General features: G+C 46.7%; 2 protein-coding genes across 5 annotated transcripts in view; one reads left to right on the forward strand and one right to left on the reverse strand.

Annotated features, from left to right (window-relative positions):
• NDRG3 (NDRG family member 3) overlaps positions 1–22,093 on the reverse strand; it is a 378,731-nt gene that overhangs the window by 69,466 nt on the left and 287,172 nt on the right. The gene's annotated exons all lie outside the window — the stretch shown is intronic.
• RALGAPB (Ral GTPase activating protein non-catalytic subunit beta) overlaps positions 10,010–22,093 on the forward strand; it is a 64,521-nt gene continuing 52,437 nt past the window's right edge. For all 4 annotated transcript variants that reach the window (XM_079321981.1, XM_079321982.1, XM_079321983.1 and 1 more), the window contains exons 1-3: positions 10,010–10,280; positions 18,148–18,360; positions 19,030–19,232. In XM_079321981.1, the coding sequence (XP_079178107.1) occupies positions 18,178–18,360; positions 19,030–19,232 (386 nt within the window). In that variant the 5' untranslated portion in view covers positions 10,010–10,280; positions 18,148–18,177. The remainder of the gene's footprint in view (positions 10,281–18,147; positions 18,361–19,029; positions 19,233–22,093) is intronic.

The raw sequence follows: 22,093 nt of genomic DNA on the forward strand, positions 1-22,093 counted from the left end.
GCTTGTAAAACAATTACTGAATTAAAACACAAATGACAGAAGATATCCTCTAGGAAAATGCATGGTGCAGTGTAATAAGAAACTGATTAAATGCTTACTAAAAAGAGGTCTACTTTAGATACAATTTTCTGAAGCTCAGTCACACTTCAACACTTGCTTCTCTACAGGAGACCTGTGCAACAAATCTTGTTCCTGATCCCGTAGGGCAGGAGCCATCCTGTTTCTCACAGGGTTCAGAGCAGGCTCTGAAGTAGGTAGTTTTGAGCAGCAGTGTCTTTCTGGGCAGGAAGAATGGAATGAAGCTCCCAGCCCCCTGCCCAGCTGGGTGCCAAATCCTAGGACAAGCAGCTGGACTAGGGTGTGATGAAAAATCTGAGGTCCAGAGTCAAGATAACCTCCATCTCTGTCTCCTACTGTCCAAGAACACTGAGGTTCATGCCTAGAAAAAAATCTGTAAGGTTTTCAAGAAGACAGATGAAGCCTTTGCAGTGCTGTTTACTCTAAAACAGCTTCAGGCTATTCATGGCTGAGATTTTTCTTTACGAGGAATGAGTCAGCCAGAAAATCTGTTTCAAACTGAAGTAAGTAGAAGAAATCTTGAGACAAATTGCTCATAAGAAGAAATTGCTTGCACTAGATCATACTCCTGTGTTGTAGACTAAACAACAATTAGTCATCTACCTGCTTATGCAACCACAGGATAAAATGCCCTTGATAGGAGGGGACTGGGACATGGCAAACGCCATTCCACTTTTCAAAATGGATTTGAGGAACCACTTACTTTACCGTCTCTATCAGGCACATATATGGAAGCTATTCCAGAAAATGTGATTGATAGTAAGATGGAAAAAAAGTCTTGTAGAAGTAGTGATGAGTCATGATGATTTTATAGAGGGGAAAGTGCTTCAATGTCGAAGAAGGGAGACTGGGGAGACTGGAGGTCCCCAATAAGCAAGGGTCCATCTGGGTGCCAGGAGACAGCAGAGTGCCTGGCACAGAGCCCTGTCCCCTCCACCAGGCCAGGCTGCTGTTCCCACTGCCCACCCCACAAAACCATGGGTGGTGGCACCCTGGGGTGCCCAGTGTGCTGCTCAGGAGAAGTGTGACAGGGCTGAGGTGGGGAGCATGGAGTTGTCTCCTTGCCTGCAGCTGAGTCACTGGCCAGGGAGAAACCAGTGACTCCTGACCAATGCATCTCAAACAAGATTTGAAAATGAGCCATGAATTTTGAAAGAAGCTTTCCAGAGAGAGTTGAAAACTGCCTTTTTACTTCTCAATTCTCCATTGTGTTTATGTAATATTTTGTCCCAGATGCTGCTGCCTGCAGTGTAAACCACAACAGGACTTGTCAGACAGTGTAACTAACAGAGCAGCATTAATAGTGTGATTAGTGAATGGATTACAATCTCTGGATTGCAAAAAGGCCTTATTAAAAAAAAAAAAAAAGGGTTCCTTTGGTTCTTAGAATGCCAATGGCCTTCCTTCTGATGTTCTTTTTTTTGAAAACTGTCATTCCAATATCAGATAAAGAGAGTTGGCTGAGCACTGCTCTCTTCTACCTTGTCAGTCAGGCTTGTGTTTGTGTCTTGGTTTGGAGACAAATTTTAGGAGAAAAACACACTAAAATTAATGTTTTCTGTAAAGAGTGAGAGCTTTAATAGCTTCATTGTCTTCTGCCGAAGAGAGAGAGATGGATACCTGGGGATGAAAGTGAATAAAAAAGTAAAACTGTTTATTAACAAAACCAAACCAAACCAACCAAACCAAATAACAAACAACCTCCTACCAAAACCAAAAATAAAACAGAACAAAACAAGCAACAAAACAAAACAAAGCAAAAAACAAACAAAAAAACCCAAACAATAACAAAAGCAAACCCAAAAACCAACCACACCAGAAAAAAAGCTGCCAAGATTTGCCCAGGGGAAAGCCTCCAGGCCAGGGGAAGGGGGAAACAAACAAATAAACAAACAAACAAAAGCAAACCAGAAGATTCTTGCCTAAACAGGTGAAAATTTATCCAGCAGATTAAGGAAACAAAGTAATAATCTGTGTAGCCCCTGACCACCCAGAATTCCCCATTAGCATCCCTGTAATACTCCAACCTTGTATGTAAAAACCCTGGACTAGGCTTGGATGGAAAAATAGTTTATAGATTTGTCCAAGATCTGTGAGCAATGAATAAATGGATAACTCTACCACAGCAGTTCCTGATCTTTTAACAATGATAACCACATTGCTTTGGCTAGTGCCAAGTGGTACACAGAAACTGAGTTCTGTGAAGCCTTTGTCTTGTTCCAGTGCATCTGGAATCTTAGTATATTTTTGCCTTCACCTGGTAAAGGAAACAATTCACATGGACTAGATTTAAACATACTTGGTGATTGTGTTATAAAACATGTGGTCCATATAAAAGAAATGGATAGCTATCAGTTCAGAGGATCAGCTGTGCCTAATATACTCTTGTAGAAAGAGTATATTAGTTATACTACAGCAAAGGCTCTTGGTATTCACAGAACTGTCACCAATCCCCCCTTTCCCTGCTCAGTGCAGCCTGAGCTTATGGTCCTGTGAGTCATCAGGCTCCCCTCTTTCTGTGCCCCACAGCTCAGTGGTGAGCAGACCCCACCACACAGTTGTCTGTGGTCCAGCAGCCATGGAGAACCATTGGAGTGACCAGAGGTCAGAACTTCACATGGCCTAATACTCAGCAAACAAAAGATGTGGTGAAACCTGGCTAAGGCTCCACACAGGTTCTGTATGAGGCAGAAATTATTTCACACATTGCAAACCCTGGGGAACGTGAGAGGTGTCTCCTTGTCCTTCTAAGATGAAATATATCACAATTTCTGCAGAGATAGATCTTCCCTACCAGGAGCTGGAAGACTGCAGGTGAGCAGGCAGCTGGGAGGGGGCACAGCCAGGACTGCTGACCCTGACTGATCAAAGGGGTATTTCAGACCATATGGTGTCAAGCTCAGCAATAAAAGCTGAAGGAAACAAGCCAGTGAAGCCCAGCTGTTGTCTGTATTGGAGGCTGAAGTGAATTTGACAGGACACAAGTGGTCAAAGCAACCTATGACAGGCATCCCAAAGACCCATACATCCTTGGCATACACTACATCAAGGGGTGGTAATTCAAGGACCCAAAAGGGTACTGCTGGATCTTTGGTGCTGCTGCTGTGGGTACAGAGAAAATTAAGCAACTGTCTCCCTTGCCTGGGCTCTTGGAGGATGCCTCTGTTGTGGGGTTGCTTCGAGGTTGAAGAACAGCAGGTGCTGATGGCAGCAATAACCCACTCTCTGACCCTCCCTGGCTCCCAGCAATGAGCTGACCAGAGTCATCATCTGGAGAAACAAGGAGTGACCACAGCAGGACCTGTTCATCCTTTAACCACTGCATATTGCTGCATTATCCTTTTCACTGCTCTCCTATAGCTTCAAATGCAATATTTGGAGGTTCCACTGAGATCACTGCTTGAGTAAACTGAGATGACCTTAAGTGATCGCCGATGGGACAGCACCGGGATAAACTGGGAGCTGACAGTCTGCTGACACCAGGGCAGGCTCACTGAGGCTGTCGACACCTGGGGCCATGGTCCAAGCTGAGTTTCTAGCCAGAGCTGTGCTGACAGAAAACTGAGAAATTCAAGACTTCAAGACTGCTTTTTTCCAGCAGTATCCAATGACAGATATGGCCACTGTTAAAATTTGATGGAGCAGGGACATAGAAGTGGGCTATCATGACCTCAACAGTCACAGCACTACTATGTGCTGCTGCCCCACATGTGCTGGAGCTCCAGTTCTGTTATAAATGAGTAATGCCATGATTGGCTCTTGCAATTAAGGGATGCATATTATATGTATGTTAAGAGAAGTTTTATAGATGTATGTTATTGTGATATATTCTCCCCTCCCCCACATATTGTTGTCACTGGATGGCCTTGGTAGCTGGGGCACTTTGGAGGAGGGCAGGCTTGTTACTAGGTGGCAGGATATGGCAACACCTGACCTTCAATCAAGTTCCAAGAAGGTTTCCATCAATGGATTACAAAGAAGTGTTGACTGGCACGTTTTGAGAGGAGCTAGGGTTGCCTGATACAACACCAGGGGTATAAAAGGCGATGCAGCCATTTTGTGGGTGAGCACATGGCAGAGGGTCATATGTTCCCAGTGCCATTTTCTGTTTCCTTACTCTGTCCTTTGCTGTGTTTTGTCAAAGTTCAATAAACCTTTGAAATTTTAAAAGCAAGTGTCATTTCTCACAAGCATCAACTAGAGCCTAAGCAGCCCAAAGGAAAGCCAGAATTGATATTGCCCCTGTGTTTATCTCAGTCCTTGTGGCAGCAGAGTGCAAGCCACAGTTGGCTGTTATGTGAAGGTGCATCCAACACATCCCAGTCCTAGGGGTGGAAGCACAGCCTTATCATTTGTCATGGACTTATTCAGGCTGCACTGGAACAGGTCAATGCTCCTGAACCTCTGCATCATGCTGATAACTTCATCATTACAGATGCAGTAGAAGGGGTGAGACCACCTGTCCTCCAGATCTTGGTGAGGGAACTTGTGGTTTGAAGCCACAGGAATCCAGCAGTGAAAACACTGACCAGGAGCAGAGTCCCTGACTCTGGCTGGGAGGGTGAAAGGACGACTGCAATTACTGCACCATGTGGATTCAATGGCCTGCCGATCAGAACCATGGGGATACAGAATAAGCCCTAATGCCCTCAGGGCACAAGGCCTGCATCCTTTGGGACAGTGCTTGTGTGGGTCACCAGCCCCTTGGTGCCCCAGCAGTGTCATGTCAGGATCCATGTGGCTGCTGGGAATGGGGATCTTCCACTGTGCTCCACAAGCACTCGTGCTGCAGCTTGCTTTGAAGAGACAACTCTGGACAGGAAAGAAAGAGACATTAATCTTAGCTTTTAAATACAGAAATTAAATAAAGTTACAGGACAATGGAAAGGTGCATGAGCTTTTATATGGATATCAGGAAAATTAATCCACTAACACCAGAGGTTTATGTCCAAAGACGAGTCCTGTAACTTTATTCAAATAAAGGGGCGTTCCCTATGGAATCCCTCCAAATTTTTAGAGGATGCAGCCTCATTTTCATCCTAATTTCTCGGCAGCATTTCCCTGTCTCTTTTCCCGTTGGCTGAGATCCTTGAGAGGTACAGACTTTCCAAAACGTTAAATACCCTCTTCTAAGGTATACTCCTCCCTATTTTTCTTTAATCCTGTGTCTCTGCTTCTTTTTCTCTAAATCCAGAGATGTAGCGGTTTTTTGAGTAACAGTCTGTGTCAATTAGTGGAATTCCTGCGGAATTTATGGTTCCCGCCCATTGCTTCTTTCACCTCTCCATATCTAGCCTTATCTACCATCAGGCCCACAGTTTGTTTGTAAAAACACCTCCTTCTCATTCCTTTCATGGAGAATCCACACAGGGTGAACTGCAAAGAGCTGGGAGGCAGCACAGCAGCAGCTGGCAGCCCTGAGGCCACTCTCAGTGGTTTTGAGGTCACACGGTGAGCGTACAGGGAAAGGTGGCTCTCCATGGGCTGCCACAGGTGAGCTTCAACTTCCCTTGCTCTGCCGCTGTTAAGCTTAATATAGGAATGCAATGTAATGTAGGAATATAATGTAATGTAGGAGTGTAATGTTGGAAGAAGTGTTGGCTCCTCTGATCTAGCAGGTAAGGAGCTGAGGGGAAGATGGGCACTGCAAGCAGACTGTGATTAGGGGAGCAGGTCCATGAGCCAGCTTTGCAGAGTTTCACCTCTGCACGTGTGGCTGCTGCCTCTGAGCCTCTCTTGTACAATAAATTTTGGAGGTTAGGATTGCTCCTTTTGTTTTCTTTCTCTCAGGGTTTTTTTTTTCCCCATATGTTGCTAGGCGACAAAATCGACTGGTACTTAAGAGAGAAAACAAGTTGCCAAGGCTCAGGGAAGGGTGTGGGGCTGGCTACTCTCTTAGCTGGGGGGTTTCTCTTGAGGAGGCGGAGATTCCGGGAGGATTGGCTTGGGGAAGGGGCTGGGTGCAGCTCCCGGCTCCCTCTCGCTCTCTCGGCACCGAGCTGGGGTTGCTGTGGGGAGAATTCGCCACCACCCTGAGGCTCCGTGTCCTCCCGTCTCCTATCGTGAGTGAAGCTCTGCTTGCGGGACCTTACTAACACCCTACCTCACTAAAAAAGGACCTTCGCCATCTGCTCCGGTGCCTCTGGGGAAGCCCGGGGACCGAACCCGCTCCCCCTCCGAGGGAGCTTCTCCCCGCCGTGCTCGGGAACCGGGCAGCCCTGCCCTGCCCAGCTCGGCCGTGCCCGTGCTCCCGGGTTTTGTCACACTCTACGGCCGCACCACCGCTCGCCAAGACGCTCCGCGGCCGCTGCTGCAGTTGTGGAATTCCTGATACATCTCGATATTACTCCGGGATCTGCTCCTGTCTGCTGTTCCAGCTGTGTCTTGGTTTGATTTAGGTTTGCCAATTTTAATATACTCAATTTCTCTTTGAGATAGGATTTAGGAGCAGAAACAAGGCGGACTTAAAACTTAAAATGGTATAAAGAAGAAATTTATTAATAACACAGAGAAAGTAAGGAATTTGGAATAAGATTTCCAGATCACTCCCTCGCCCCCCACACCTGCCATATTTCTTAACAACAACATACAGAGACACTTCAGTCAGTCATTCACTTAAATATTAATTTCAGTTCACTCTAGAGAGAGAAGCTCCTTCTTGTTTTAGCCATAGGGTGTGTCTTCACTTTCACATCCGACCGGGAAAATCTGCAAATCAGGAAACTCCTCCCATCTTCGCAGTCTTTCCAGAGCTATGTTATGGGTCATGGTCAAAACTCATGGGGTATTACTTTTAAGGGCAAGCTGTTCAAAAAGCAAAAATTCTCTTTCATCTCTTTTTTTCACCAAATGTCTCTGCTCATCTTTCCAGCCTCCAGAACAGAGACCTCTATTCCCTTTGGGCAAAAGATCGTTTTCTTAAACACTTCAACCCCCCATGTATTTTCTCCACAATTTATAGGAATCTTCAGTGCAGTCCAGTCCACTCCACAGCCCACAAAAAACTTCTTTTCAGCCAACCTTTTCACGGCATCTCCTCAATCTCTTCCCATCTGAAAACTTGGCTCCCACTTCTCTACCTTTACTACACTTTCTGCTCTATTCCTCTCATTCAAGGGAGGTCAGGAGACCTGCAGTCTTATCCGAGCAGTGGAAGGGTTTAAATTGCACACAGAAGGTGAAGGGAGCTGGCCAGGCCATCCTGGAATCGTGCCAAGGATTTTCAGGCCGATCCAGGAGGGCTCGCCTCCCATGGCTGCTCTGAGCTGGAGGCAGAGGCTTCTCTGTCTCTCCCTCTCCCCCTGGGCCATCAGGGCCCCCGGTTGAAACGGGAGGGGGGGGTGGGGGGGGGCCCAGTGGCTCCCGAGCCCCTCTGGTCAGCCGGAGTGCATGGGGAGGGGCTGGGCCGGGCTAATCTCACCTCTTTGGAGGCCAGAATTCAAAACAGGGATAGTTCACTTTACCGATGTGATTCATGGAAGTGAAGTAACTTTTAATTGGTTTCCCAGGCTGTCAATTATTAAATCAGCTTTTCGATTGGTCCCAGGAACTCACAGAGGAAGTTTGCATAGAGGAAACAGCCACTGTGTGTGTCTCTGTGCTCCTCCTCTCAGGTGACTTTTCATGCAAAACCAGCACAAGTTGCTGCTCCGAGGTTTCCTGCTGCATTTCACCCTCCAGAGGTGCACAGGGACCGGCTGCTCGCCGTGAGTTCCCACAGGCAGCCCCTTGTCCATCCCCCCAGCCCACCCGCCATTCCCGTGTGGAGAGGGGCGGCCGAGCCCGCGCCACAGCGCCCCCTGCAGCCGCGGGGGAATCATCGCAGCCGCCCTGCCCGGCCGGGAGCCAGCAGCGCCCCTGCTGCCTGTGCCTGGAACTGCACTGCAGGGGAAGGTGCCCATGACGGGACAAGGCTGGGCCTGGGGCTCTGCCTCTGCTCGGGCTGTGCTGGGGCTGCTGTTTGTTTGCCTTGCTGTACACACTCACACTGGGAACCAACTGCTGCTACTTCTCCCATAGCTTTGCCTGAAAGCCCTGTCATTTCAAAGTTATCATAATTCAGAAGGAAGGGGGTCATATTTTCCATCCCAGTAAGGTTCCCACTTTCCTTGGCAGACACCTGTCCTTCAAACCAAGACACAAATGCCCTTTCCACTCAGTCCTCTCCATCTGTGCTGCATTCTATCACACCCAGCAGACTCACTAACCCCTCCAGATTTTTTTTTTTTTTTTTTAATAGTTAGGCACTAGAGATTCATGGTACTGTGAAGGGATGTGTCCTGCAAGGGCCCTGTTCTCCCCTTGGGAGCAGAATAAAGACGAGGAAGAGATTGACACTGAGCAGATCTTTATTATGAAACTCACATCCCTTGCTATCAGCAGCCTGCATGCACAGGATTCGCAGACCAGAAGTCTTCCTGCCAGCAAGGGGAACAGGAATAGAGTTTGCACTGTGATATAAGGTGTTCTTTCAATGGATGGCAATACAAGGGGTTAGAAATCACTTTGCAGGCTCCTGTGTATTTACATTAACATCTTAGTGCTGTACTGAACAACAAACAGTGCAAGCAAGTGCTGAAGAAAGGGCCTTGAAACCTGGTCCCTGTGGAGTAGTCCATAAGGAATCTGTGAGACTGGGCTGGGTTTCCCAGTGATGCACCTGCTGGAGCACTTGCAGAAAGCAGAGTGCCCTGTGGAGAGGTGAGCACAGTGTGTCCCCAGGGGTGATGCAGGCAGGCGGATGGTGCCAGTGCCCAGCTGCAGCTTCCAGTCAGGTGAAGTGGCCCATTGCCAGGGGCTCTCAAGACACGGCCCTCACACCATCCCCAAGCAGTACTGGGCCCTGGAGCAAGGTTCTGCACCCTGCAAAGTGCCCTGTGCTGCCTTTTCCACTGGCTGAGGAATCAGAGAGCTGTTGGAAAGGACTTTTTAAAGGCCATCTATTCCAAGCCCCCTGCAACAAGCAGGAACACCTTCCACTAGACAAGATTGCTCCTAGCCCTGTCCAATTTGTCCTTGAACATTTACACGGGTGGGCTGCCACAGCTTCTCTGGGAAAATTTGCTACCCTCACAGTAAAGAAACACTAAAGAAATCTATTCTAAGCCTGCCCTTCGGCAGTGGGAAGCCATTCCACCTTGTTCCATCCCTCCAGACCTTGTCCCCAGTCCCTCTCCAGCTCTCCTGGAGCCCCTTTAGGGCCTGGAAGGAGCTCTGAGCTCTCCCTGGAGCCTTCTCTTCTCCAGGTGAGCACCCCCAGCTCTCCCAGCACAGGGACTCCAGCCCTGAGACCATCTGCATGGCGACTTCTGGACTTGCTCCAACAGCTCCACATCCTTCTTATGCTGGATCCTCAGGGCTGGAGGCAGCTCTGCAGGTGGGGTCTCAGCTGACTGGGCAGAGGGGTAGAATCACCCCCTCACCTCTGCCCGCACTGTTTGAACGCCGGTAACAAACGTCGCTGTAGCCAACTACTATCAGCACCTGCAGACTAGTCAACACTATGGGCCAGAAGAGGAGCAAATGAATACGAGATCAGAATAAAGACCGTGTGAAGGGCGAGACACGGCCTGGGGAAACAGAGCCGGTGCTGCCGCTGTCCCTTCCCAGCCGCAGCCGGGCTGGGCTGCAGATGCCGGGGCGCAACAGGCGCGGGGCCTGAGGGCAGGGCAAGACCGGGCTGGACAGCAGCGTCCTGCACACCCCGCGGTGGCAGCGGAAGAGGAGCAGGAGCCGGGCTAGCGGAACGACGCCGGCGGCTCCCGATCGCTGCCCACCGAACTCGAGCCCGGGCGCTCCCCAGGCCCGGGTGCAGCGCCCGGGAACGGTGAGATGGCGGAGCCCCGGAATTCGCGGGCAGCCCGAGGTGCGGTGGGGCCAGTGTGCGCGGCCCCTTTAAGAGTAACAGCAGCACGGCGGCGCCAGGCACGGTGGCGGCCCCTCCACGCATGCGCACAACCTGTCCCTGCGACTTATTCGGTGCCGCCGGCTCAGGGGTCGCGTGCAGGGGTGGGGAATTGCGCTGTAGCGCGTTCGCGCATGCGCAGGCCGCGGTCCCGCCGTGCGCTTTGTGGCGCTGCCGGAAGCGGGTGCGGGCCGACTGCAGCGAGCGGCGCTCCCGGTCCCGTGTGGCCGCGGCCCCGTGGCGCCGGCGGCCTGAGGGAGCGGCGCGTCCCGACATGTCTGCCGGGCTCTCGGCACAGGTAAGACGGCCAGGCTTCCCGCCACGGCACTGTCCCGCTCGGCCCGCTTCGCCGCCCGCGGGGCCTGTGGCGCGGGCGCCGCCCGGAGCCTCCGCCGCGCTGACCTCTGCGCTGCCGCGGCGGGGCCCGAGCCGGGCGGGCGGCGGGCGAGCCTGTTTGCGGGGCTCCCCCCGCGCCTCCGCCTGGCTGGAGCCACGGAGCCACCGCAGGGCGGGCGTGAGCGAGTCTCGATGACTCCCCGCGGCCCAGGGCCCCTCTCGGCCCCTGCTGCGGCCCCGGGGTCGGACCGCGTTCCGGGTCCCTGGGAGGAGCGTGAGGTGGTACCCGCGTGGATCTGCGAGCAGAGCTGGGCCTGAGGGAGGGAAAAGTTTGTGTGGCTGTTTCCCCGCAGAGTCCAACCAACGAGCCTCTGGTGCCGAGCGTGCCCGGCTCAGGCCTCCCGGGCTCTGTCGGGATTTTGCTTTCCCTGCCCAGTGGATAGTAGATCCTGTTTATTTGGCAAACAGTGCACTGCAGCGAGGCTTCTCCCCGGAGTAAGGGGGCTGTGCCTGCAAGAGAGTCCTTCCTGCTTGTACAGTTTGGAGACTTCACGAGAAACTGGACTGGCAAATAAGTGCCAATGTAAAATAAACTGTTGAGTAAAAATTTTTCTCAGTCGAGTGCACTGTTTCGTGGTCAAGTTCATTGGATAGTTGTTGGTGCAAATGAGGGGTTTGAAAACTTGCTAAATTCTCGGGTGACCTGCCTGGAAGATAATTTTCTCAAACCTGCTGTTAAAAATGAGAGTGATAGTGAGAATAGTGAGTGAGATAGTGAGAATGAGAGTGATGTCTGAGTAATAATGCTTGAAAGCAGAATAATAGCCAAATCATACAAAACTGACTGATGTTTTTGCTTTCCTATGGCTCTTCTCATCTGTAGCTGTAGCAATATGCAACTTCTCTGTAGTAGGTGTCCTGCCTCCTGCTTTGGCCAGGCTGTGTCTAGCAGTGTCCCTGGGAGCTAAGGAGGTGATGGGGTCATGGACTGGGAGTGCTGGAGATAGTAAAACCAGAGTCCTGTAGCTTAAATGGCACCTTATGTTTGAGACCCAACCTTCCCTGTGGCACATTCATGTATTAACTTCTGCTGCAGTAATGCAATAAAATCTGACAAATTTGTCTTCTCTGGGCAAGGGCAGCTGTGATTTTCTTCTGTGTCCCTTAGTAGTGCTATGGCTGAATGGCTTGGGAAAGGATGACAGGAATTCTGGTTTTTTGTGTGCCTCATCTCTTGCCTTGAATATAGACTTCTAAAAAAATTAGTAGTAACCCTGATATGCATTTTCTTTGATTCTTTAACAGAATACTTAAAATACCAACTTTCTGCTAATCTTTCTCTGTGGTCTTCTATTGGGTTCTGGCCATTTTTATTTTTTGCCTGCTCTCTGCTCTTGCTGTTGTCCTTTACACACAGTGCATGCCTTAGGCAGTGCTGACCTGTTAGATGGCTCCAGAGGTGAGCTACCAGGAGGGCTGTGCTTCCTCAGGCCTGGTAGGCTTAATATCAGAGATACAGTTAGCTAGATCTAACTCACTTCCTCTGAACTTGATCTTGGAGGGCAGTGGCTCAGAATGTTGCAGGCCTGAGAAAAACTGCTCATAAACGTTTGGTTTGTGCTTTGGGGGAGGGTGGGTTGTGGCATAAGGGCTTTCTGGTGAGAATTGTTTCCTCTAGAGTGCACATATTACTACTGTTAGGTAGCAGAGGTGATATTAAATGAGAGGGCTTTATTTTTTTCCAGGGAATGCTTATAAAACATATCAGATATCCCAGAACTTTGATGTAGACCTTTTTTTTTTTTTTTTTTTTTGTGGCTGCTTCTCTGGTTTGGGCTCAATTAGGCCTTCAGCCTTCCTTGAGCAGATCTCTGCTGATGGTCTGTGTACCTCTTGTACTACTAACCATTGTGTCTGCTCTGCTTTTTCGGTTCTAATAAAAGCCAAGAAGGATCCACTTTTGGGACAGTTCATCTTTGTGCTTGAAGTCCCTTTGCATCATAGGAAAAGATTTCATTTTACAATCTGAAGCTGCTGAACATAAAATACTAAATATTCACATTTGACCCTAGCACTTCCCTCCTCAGTGCACTTTTTTGAGGGTATTGTGATGGATATTGATTCCCTGACCTCTCCCCTGCACCTGCTCCAAACACCTCAGCTTCAGGCTCAGAGCTTCTGCATATTCCTTCACAGTAACTAACATGGTAACAGCAGAATGGGACTGTTCAGTTCTCACTGTCTAAATTAAGTGATCCAGGAGTTTAAATATTTTGGCTGCAGCTGTTCATATTAAGTCTTTGGAAACTGGAAGTAAACTTATTTTGTGGGTTTTATGAACTAATTCTTTCGTGCTCACTGGTTTCTGCAGTGTTTGAAAACTGAAGATCTTGGGTCTTCAATGCTGAGACATCCAGTTTCAGTGGTTTATCTGGTGATAACTACTGAAGGTCCTAAAATGAAACAGATTAGGAGGAAATACATTGAAATCCAGATTATTGACAACACTAGGGAATATTGAATGCTCAGTTTTGTAGTAAACGAGTGTCTCCTTTGTTTTGCTAGTTTTAATGCTGCCAGTTTCTTTCCAGGTCTGTCTGTGAGAGTGTGAGGATGTTTTATTTAGTGCAGCCTCCAGGAGCATACAGTGAACATATAGCAAACAAGAGTGTGTAGAACTGCTTGGTGAACAACAGGGGTTGATTTATTATTCTTCTCCCCCCTTTTCTTGATCAGCTTTCTGAGAGTCCTGAGTGATTTGAACCCCAATATGTGTATATGAAGTGTGAACATTCAGCTTCATGAAACTTGGGAGATGTTAGTTGGGTCAGTGAGAATGCTCTATTGAAACTGAAATATGGAAGCATTGCAAAAACAGAAGTCAAAATCAGGTGTGATGTGCCAGTTGCTTTTTTGGTCATCAGTTTGCTGTCACTGTTTCAGTAGTTACTGATGAATACAGCATCTTGGGAGGGAGTCCTGCTGTTGCACAGCATTAGGTGCTCTTTGTCCCAGGCAAGTTGGGAAGCTCTCAGTGTGTGGAATCTGTCAGGAACGTTGTCTCAAATATCACTATGGAGACTTTCCAGTCTTTTAAAATTCCTGTCCAGTTAGAAGAAACTGCATACTAGACAGATTTAGTGGTACTCCAATCCTAACAGATTGCAGCCATTTCCAATTCAAGTGGCAATTGAACTGGAGTCTTAAATAAAAAGTAACTTCTAGTCCTTCCAAATAAAACCTTTTAACTGCTAAAAATGGGGAGGGAGATCATTCTCAATGCTCTGATAAATTCCCCTCATAAGGGTTTTGCATCTGAATCAAATTCTTTCAGTATTCCTTGTGTATTGCTAAAACTAACAGAAGGTTCCTTTTACAGACCCAAGGAAGCCTCAAATGTTAACAAGATACAGGCTGATCATTAAATTTGTGTATAAGTGTCAGGCAGCAGGCTGGGCTTGAGTGGTATGAGATGTTTTAGTTGTTCTGCTGCTAAACCTCTTCAACATGGCATGTTGTATATATCCTATATGTGTTAAAAGTGCTACTCCTCAGAAGTGTGGAAGGGTCACCCAGATGAGCTTTGTGTCTTTTCTTCATTGTGGCAGGGAGCTGCATGAAGGCAAGTGATTGTGTCCTCAGTTCCCCTGCCTTAGTGCAATTAAGATTTTCTAAAGTTTAGCAGGATTTGGGAATTTGCATCCTTTGAGCTCTTTCTTCTAGATGAGAAAGCTCCCACTTAGGCATTGCCTGCCATTTGCTTGTGTTGTGCAGCGCTTCCACACACCTGGGCACCCTGCTCTGGGATGAGGGCAGGCACGGTGAGTGTGCTGTGCTTATCACACACTGATAAGCTCCTGCCATGAGCTGTTTGCTGCCAGCCAGAGGGTGGTATGGAAAGGATGTGCTGTTTCATCAGTTCAAATCAGTTTATTTGAACCAATGTTCCTCAAATGCTGTTCCAGGGCTACATGCTTCTAATGAACTTGTGTCACAGGAGAGGAATGGAGAGTGCTTCTCCCCTTCCCTTTGTGGGATAGGGGGTAGGGACTTTGCTCCAGGGATAGAGGCAAAGTGCTGGAGGGCTGAGAGGAGGAGGAAATCTTGGAAAGTGGATTACATCTCACTTCTGTCCCTTCTGCTTTGAGTCCAGACACATACTGGAGACTAAGATGGTGTTCAGGAGAGAAAGGGGAAGATGAAGGGTCTCTGTGGCTACAGGATATGAAAGGAAAAGATACCACTATGGAAACCTAGATAGTGAAGCTAAGCAGTGATTGAAGCCATCACTGAGGATTGGGATTTTGTGGGTTGTGTTTGGTGTTTTGTTTTTGTGTGGGTTATTTTTTTTTTCTTTGTTTGATTTTTTTTGTTTGGGATTTTGGTTTGATTTTGGAGGATTTGTATGGGTGTGACTTTCCTGTGTCATGGTGTGACTTGGGTTTTGCCAATTTTAATATATTTGGTTTCCTTTAGAGATAGGATTTAGGAGCAGAGACAAGGCAGGCTTAAAACTTGAAAGGGTATAAGAAGAAATTTATTAATAACACAAAAAGAATTCAGAATAAGATTTCTAGATTATTCCCTCCTCCCCCTTCCTTCATTCCACGTTTCTTAACAACAACATACAGAAACACTTCAGTCAGTTATTTACTTAAATGATCATTTCAGTTCACTGTGTAGAGAAAAGTCCCTTTCTTGGTTTGGGCTTAGGGGGTGTCTTCACCTTCACAATTTGCGCCTGCCTGGGAAATAACTGCAAATTATGAATTTCCTCCCATTTTCACAGTCCTTCCAGAGCTGTGCTATGGGTTATGTTGCACACTTGGGGTACCACTTTTAAAGGCAAGCTGCTGAAAGACAAAATTCTCTTCATCTCTTTTTCTATTAAATGTCTCTGTCCATATTTCCAGTGTCAAAACAGAGAGCCTCGGTTTCTTCAAAGCAAAAAGGTCTTCTTTTCAAACACTTAAACCTCCCCAAGTATATTTCACAGTTTAAAGGAATTTTAGTGTAGTCATAGTCCCCTATAGCACCACAAAAAAGGTTTTCAGCTACTCATCATTTGCATCTTTTCAATCTCTTCCCATCAGGAACTTTATTTTCATTCTGTCGACTTCTGTAGACCCTGTGCTTTATTTCTTCTCATTCAGGGGAGCTCAGGAGGTCGAGAATCGTATCCAGGCATTAAAAGGGTTAGAGTTGCATCCAGGATGTGAAGAAGCTATGCCAGGTCATTGCTGAAAAAACTGAGCCTCGTGGATCATCTGGGGCCTCTCTCCTCGGAATGGGAGGGAAAGGAGAGTCTTTGGTGGTTGCCCCATCCCGCCGTTCGGCCATGCCACGTGGAGAGGGGAGCCGAGCCCCACGGAGCCGGGAGCCACACTGAGCCAAGGGGCCACATGGGTCCTGCTGGGGCCGGGCTGAGCTGAGCTGAGCCCGGAGCCACACGGAGCCGGGGGCCACATGGGTCCTGCTGGGGCTGGGCTGAGCTAGGCAGAGCTGGGAGCCACACGGGGTCCTGCTGGGGCCGGGCTGAGCTGAGCTGAGCCGGGGCGGGGATGTCAGGCCAGAGGCCACCGCACTTCGAGGGAGGCTGGAAGCCGAAAAAGAGCGGCCCAGCCCCCACCAATGTGATATATGCAAACGAAACAACTCTCTCATTGGCCACCTGGGATGCCAGCCACCAAACCAGCCCTCCCATTGATCCCTCCATCCCACAGGGGAAGCTCCCAGAGAGCGAACAGTCCCTCCGTTCCCCCAGGCAGCTCTGCCCCCACCCTTCCACGTGCAACCAGCGCATCATGGAATTGCTATTTTTCTCTAAGCCTGAGGTTTTTGACCACAGTGACATGAACATTTCCCCTGCCTCAGCCCCCAGAGGAGGGAAGGTCCCTGAAGGATGTAGGGGTTGTATGTCCTGCAGGCTACTGTTGCTCTGGTTAACTCACTATCAGATGAACACACGTGATTGCTGCCTCAAACCAGGAAGCATGTAGTTTGGAAGAGAAGATCTTGCTGCCTTGCTTTTCTGTCCCCTTTCAAGGGAATCATCAGGCTTTTTGCATAGGTTTTGAATATAAATATTTGGGGAGTCAGCTAAATAGGCAGACTTGTTTAAATAGGCTTTTCCCTAGGAATGTGTTTTTCCAGGCCGGGCTTCTTGTTTGGTTTTGGGCCAGCGAATGTTTAAGGGAAGTGTTCAAAATATTCCCTGTATAACTAACTGGCTTTCAAATTGTGCTAGGTAAGTGTAGTTGGCAAATGGATCTTGGAGTGCCATCCGTGACAGCTTGAGCTGCTCTGAACTGTCTCTTGAACACTTCTTGCTTTTTTCCTGTGCCAGCCCTGTTTTCCTTGTTCATGTGGTCAGCTGGCTCAGATAATGGATAAAAGACTGCTGATTCTGGTGGGAGAGGAGGAAAGGGAGATGGCATGGTCCCAGTTCTGGTGGCTCAGGCTGCAGGTACCACCTGCTCGAGCAGCAGTTTAATGTTGTTGTGAGCGTGTACAAAGCACTCTGCTGTCAGAGGGATGTTCCTGCAGCCCCTCTGCCCCGGCTCCTCAGTGCTCTGTTGTGTTGGCACAGATGTTTCTCACCTGAGTTAGATGAGATCTCTGGGTGTGTTTGGTGTGGATCAGAGCTGGTCGTTGCTGGTGGGTGTCTCAGAGCTGCCCAGTGCAGCCCCATGACTGGCGCTGCTTTGCCCTGCCCGTTCCCAGGGCAGGGGGTTCTGTCCTGGCCCCCAGCCCTGCTCCTGTACAGAAAGCAGGTGCTGTGTGTGCTGCTGGTGCAGCACGAGCCACTGCTGCCTGAGAGGGGCTGCAGGAGCACAGCTTAACTTCTGCTGCTTCTAATTGCCTCTCTTGGTTGGGGTTTCACAGCAATGTCAAAATACCCAGCCCAAGCTCCCATCACTGCAAAAACCTGATTAGTTCATGGTCAACTTGGCTTCCTGATCTCAAGTGGCAGGGAGGAGAAATGCACAACTTCATTTGTGTTGGAATTGTTATTGAAGGGAGAACTGTGTAGTTATGAGAGCACTGCCTAGGATATTTCCTAGTGGCTTTTCTGTCTGGGACAAATGTAGATTTTTATGGAATGACACTGTGTGTATTGACTTTATAAGGATTTGAAATGTGCCTCACTGCCATAGATTTGAAACCTGTATGTGCTATAATGAAACTGTAAAGTGATGCTGGGTTTAAGCTAGTGATGCACTAAGTGCTGAACTCACTGCCGATAAAGGGCACTCTTCATTATCGCTCAATCATATTTTTCAGCTACCAGTTTTGAGTAGTGCCTGCTGTAGAAATACCTCATGAATGTTAAAGAGGCTAATTTTTTGTCTTCTCAGATGACTAAGGTTTTCTTGGAACTTTTCTGCTATCTCTTTTGAACTGCTGTTGAGGTGAAAAGGGGAACAAGGGATGAATTGCAGCCATTGCTTCATTAACAGAATACTTGTAGAACTGTGAAGATATCGTGTAAATGGGAGCATCTGTACTGCAAAGATGGTACAAGCAGAAGTGTGAGGTGAAGTCACTTCTCAAGTTTAAGTGTCTAAAATGGGCTGATAGTCCCGAACCAAAACTTGCTGTAATCTCTGTAATCAAGCCATGTTAAAGCTTATCTGTGTAAATAACATTCTAAGGATGAAAAACAACCATTGGAATCTCTTCTAGATTGTCAAAAGTATATATATATATATATATATATATACATCTTGAATTTACAAGAGTCTGGACTCTGATACACAGCTTCAGTTTTGCTAACTCATGTCATAGATATTTTGATTAATTGTCTCTTTTTCTTCCTTGTCCCCCAGGTGCTGTTTGGATTGTAGCATAGAGGCACTATGTACTCAGAGTGGAGATCCTTGCATCTTGTCATTCAAAATGATCAGGGGAATACCAGTGTACTTCACAGCTATCCTGAGAATGTGGGGAGAGAAGTGGCAAATGCAGTGGTGCGTCCTCTTGGACAAGCTTTAATTACATCATCTGTTGGAAGTGAGAGTTTACTAAAAACAGACAAAGAAGTAAGTGCCTTTCCTTGGAGGTGATAGTTTCCTCCATGGTAGAGTGACAGTTTAATGGTTTTCTGTAGCCTCTTTTCTTTTTCTCTCTTTATTGTCCCAAGTTTCATGAGGTGTGTTACATTTTTAGTTTATTAATCTACATAGGGTTTTTATTAGCAACTAGATCATAGCGACAGTGTACTTTATGACTTTATAGTAAATGTTTGTCTGAGCTACTGTACCAGGAAATTCAGGCTAAAGAAAACCAACCAAAAAAAACTCAAAACAAATCCAAGGAATTTAGCATCTAACACAAAACCTTTCTAATTACCTTCAGTGTTGAAGCAACAGTACGCGACTTCAAAAAAAATCTTTGTATAGTACAAGTATTTATTAGAATTTGAAAATCTTTCACTAGCAGCTTTTGTGTGTTCTGAAGAGTTCTGTCACAGTTTAGATTTAAGATTCAGGATTTAGAGAGTGATTTGCCATTTATTTATATTCTTCATAATATCATGATATATGAGTTAATGGTTTGGTGTTTTCTTGCAGGATACGTTAAGCAGAATTGCCAATACAATGTAACTACTGTTTTTTTGGGTTGTTTTTTTTGAGTTAAAACTAAGGTCCTCTGACCAGTACTTACTTACAAATATTTATTTTTAATAACTTTTGCTTTGTGTTTGTTAGGTAAAATGGACCATGGAGGTGGTTTGTTATGGACTGACCCTCCCTTTGGACGGCGATACTGTGAAATACTGTGTGGATGTGTATACAGATTGGATTATGGCTCTTGTGTTACCTAAGGACTCTATTCCTTTACCTGTCATTAAGGAACCAAACCTTTATGTTCAAAGCATTCTCAAACATCTCCAAAACCTCTTTGTACCAAGGTGAGTTTTAGGGATTCCAACTGATACTCAGCAGGTAACCTGTCAGAGGACTCATGAGACACAGAGGCTCTTGAGTAAAATGAGACTGCTATTGCTGCAAGCTTAGGAGAAAGGTGTTTCTCCAAATGTCTTCTGGAGTTTTGCAGTAGCAAATTAAGTTGTTGCTGCTATGGTTAGGTAATTAGAATCACAGTTCATATACTTGAATGTTTACTGTCCCAAGAGCTTCATCTCTATTGGATGACTGGAGGGTAAGGGGAAAAGCAGAAGACCATCACTGTGTGACCATGTGCTTTTCATTGTGTAAAACTGAGATAAACTAAGACCATCATGGCAGTCCTAGCCCTTATTAGTCAAGATTTGACCATTTGTGATGTACTGAAGGATCTTGCAGTAAGTGGCTACTCTGTGCCTGCATCTTGCTGCCTGTTAAATGTGCATGGTTATGCTGACTGTCCTTCACTGGTAGTTTTGAAAGAGCCCCGTGGCAGAGTGCTTGCTGCCTGACATCTTTCTTTTATGGTGTTGAGATAGACATGTTTCTAGGTCCTGCACATAGCTACATTGTCAGAGTGTACAAATCATTACAAATCATTACTTTATTTGTAGTTTATAGCAAGTTTACCTGCTGTTGTTGGATATATGTACTGGATAAGTAAGATTATACAACAGTGCCCCCTGAAAAGGTACTTAACTTCAGATCAATGTTTAGTATATGTCTGTAAGTATCAAATAATCTGATTTTATCAGTGTTAAGTATGTATCACTGCAGGTGGCCTTCAAAGTGCTCAGTTGCACTTGGGTCACTTTAATAAAGGCATTGTTTATAAAGGATTTTGAATAATAACTTCTGCAAATTCAGAGGAGTTCTTTGCTGTTTATTGAATGCTTTGAAGTCTACCACCTACTCTTAGCTGCTGTTGCTATTATCTAATAGTGAAGATGCATTTTAATTCCCATTAAAGGATGGGTAAAGCAATGACACAAGTTTGAGGAAAGTAAGCTTCTGGGTTAAATTGCAGCAGGAGATTGTCTCTAAGCTTTAATAAGTGCAGAATACAGTCTGCTGTCTGGGATCCTTTATTCCTTTGGCACAGCAGAGAAGGAATTATTCAGTAGTCCGTTAAATACTTGTTTCTGTGATCCCTTGCTTGCTCTCACATGGGAGGTCCTAGCAGCAGGCAGTTCAGTAGTACAGCTTCTTGCATGCTGTTATCACAAGCTTTCACTTCACCCTTCTCTCCCAAAATCATTGTTGAACCTTGATGTAGGCTGGTAGACTACACATGAATGGAATGAAATAATTAACACATAGAGACAGGGAGGGCTGAAAAATCAGTATTTTAAATGTTGTCTCTGTAGTATAGCTGTTCTGTAGTTTTTCCTTCAAGAGCCTCTGAGATGTATCTTAAACACTGATTTTTCATGGCTGCTGCTGTCAACACTTAAGGTTGAAGTCCCTATTCTCTTTTTAAGTTTTGCCCTCCAGGGAGCTGTGTTCAGAATTCACTCCAGCAACAGGAGATATTTCTGTACTGCAATGAAATGCAGATCTGAGTTGTGTGCACCTGCCTTGAATTAAAACAAAGAATCAGATTTAGGTGTCTGTGGTGGGGGAGAGGAGAATGATTTCTGGGTTTACCCAATTGCTGCAGCTGGCTGATGCTGATGGGCTCATGTGGAATTCTTACCCAGGAGCTGTTATGGGAACCTGTATTGAACTGTCTCCTGGAAAAATCTGTTCCTGTGTTGGAGATACTAAGACCTATGTCCTGTGGAAGGTTATGATGAAAATAATTTCCTTCCTCATCCTGGTTCTTTGGAAACGATGTAGCTGCTGGTTTGACTGCCTTTGAAGTGGTGGCCCAGAGCTGTGAAGGCTTCAGGCTCAGGTAGTGATGTATAAGTGAAGTGTGAAATGCAGCAGCCTGAAGTGAATACTTCAGTGTAAATGGCATCTGAGGAGTTTGTGTACACCCAGACAGAGCAGGTCCATATAGATTATTCTAGTCTGAGTGCTCAGCTGAATCAAATGTTTACGTGCACAGTCCTTGAAATAGTGTGGTGCTGAAAAATAAAACTGTGAAGGCTCAGTGAGTCAAGTTACCTTTCCTATATCTGCTGCAGTGATGGGAGAGAGGATGTTTGCCTTCTTCCCTCCTGCACTGGCCTTCTGTCCACACTGAAGAAATACTTTGTTCACATATTTGAATAGTCCCCAGGCAACCCTCAGGCTTTCCATTTCTGGCAACCCTAGAATATCCAAGAGGTCTTGAAGATGACTTAATCAGTAGTGGTTGTTACTGCTGTCAGATAAAGTTTCAGTGTCACAAACACTCTTGGAAGGAAATATGAGAACTCTCTCTCCCTGTATTGTCTCTCCAGGAGAGTGAGGTACAGATATCAGAGTCCTCTGCAACAGAAATGTGTGGAATTGCTTGAGAGACCATAGAACATGTGACTGCCAAAGTACTTTTTTTGGTAATAACTTCATATTCTTCTCGTGTGAAATCATGGGAGCAGTACTTCTGAAGGAATATGGCCAAAAGGCCACGGTCTGTAGAAATCTAGACATCTAGAAGTCTAGAAATAGTGCAAGCAGAGCTTGCCACTGGGTCCACTTTGTGGACAACAGGAAGTCATAGGTGGACTGGAACCTTTGAGTTGCCTTTACAAGATTTATGCAGAAGTATTCCATTAGCTTGCATTTAAACCCTGTTTTTTTGCAGTTTACCTAAGTGATTAGGGAAACAAGTCTTGAAGCAGTTTTGGAAACTTCAAGCTTATATAGATTAAGGATATCTTTCAGTTGAAACAATCTGCTCTGTTGTTGCTCAGGCGAAAAATAGTGCTGTAAGCAA

Source organism: Erithacus rubecula (genome assembly GCF_903797595.1).
Source record: "Erithacus rubecula genome assembly, chromosome: 18".
NCBI lineage: Eukaryota > Metazoa > Chordata > Aves > Passeriformes > Muscicapidae > Erithacus > Erithacus rubecula.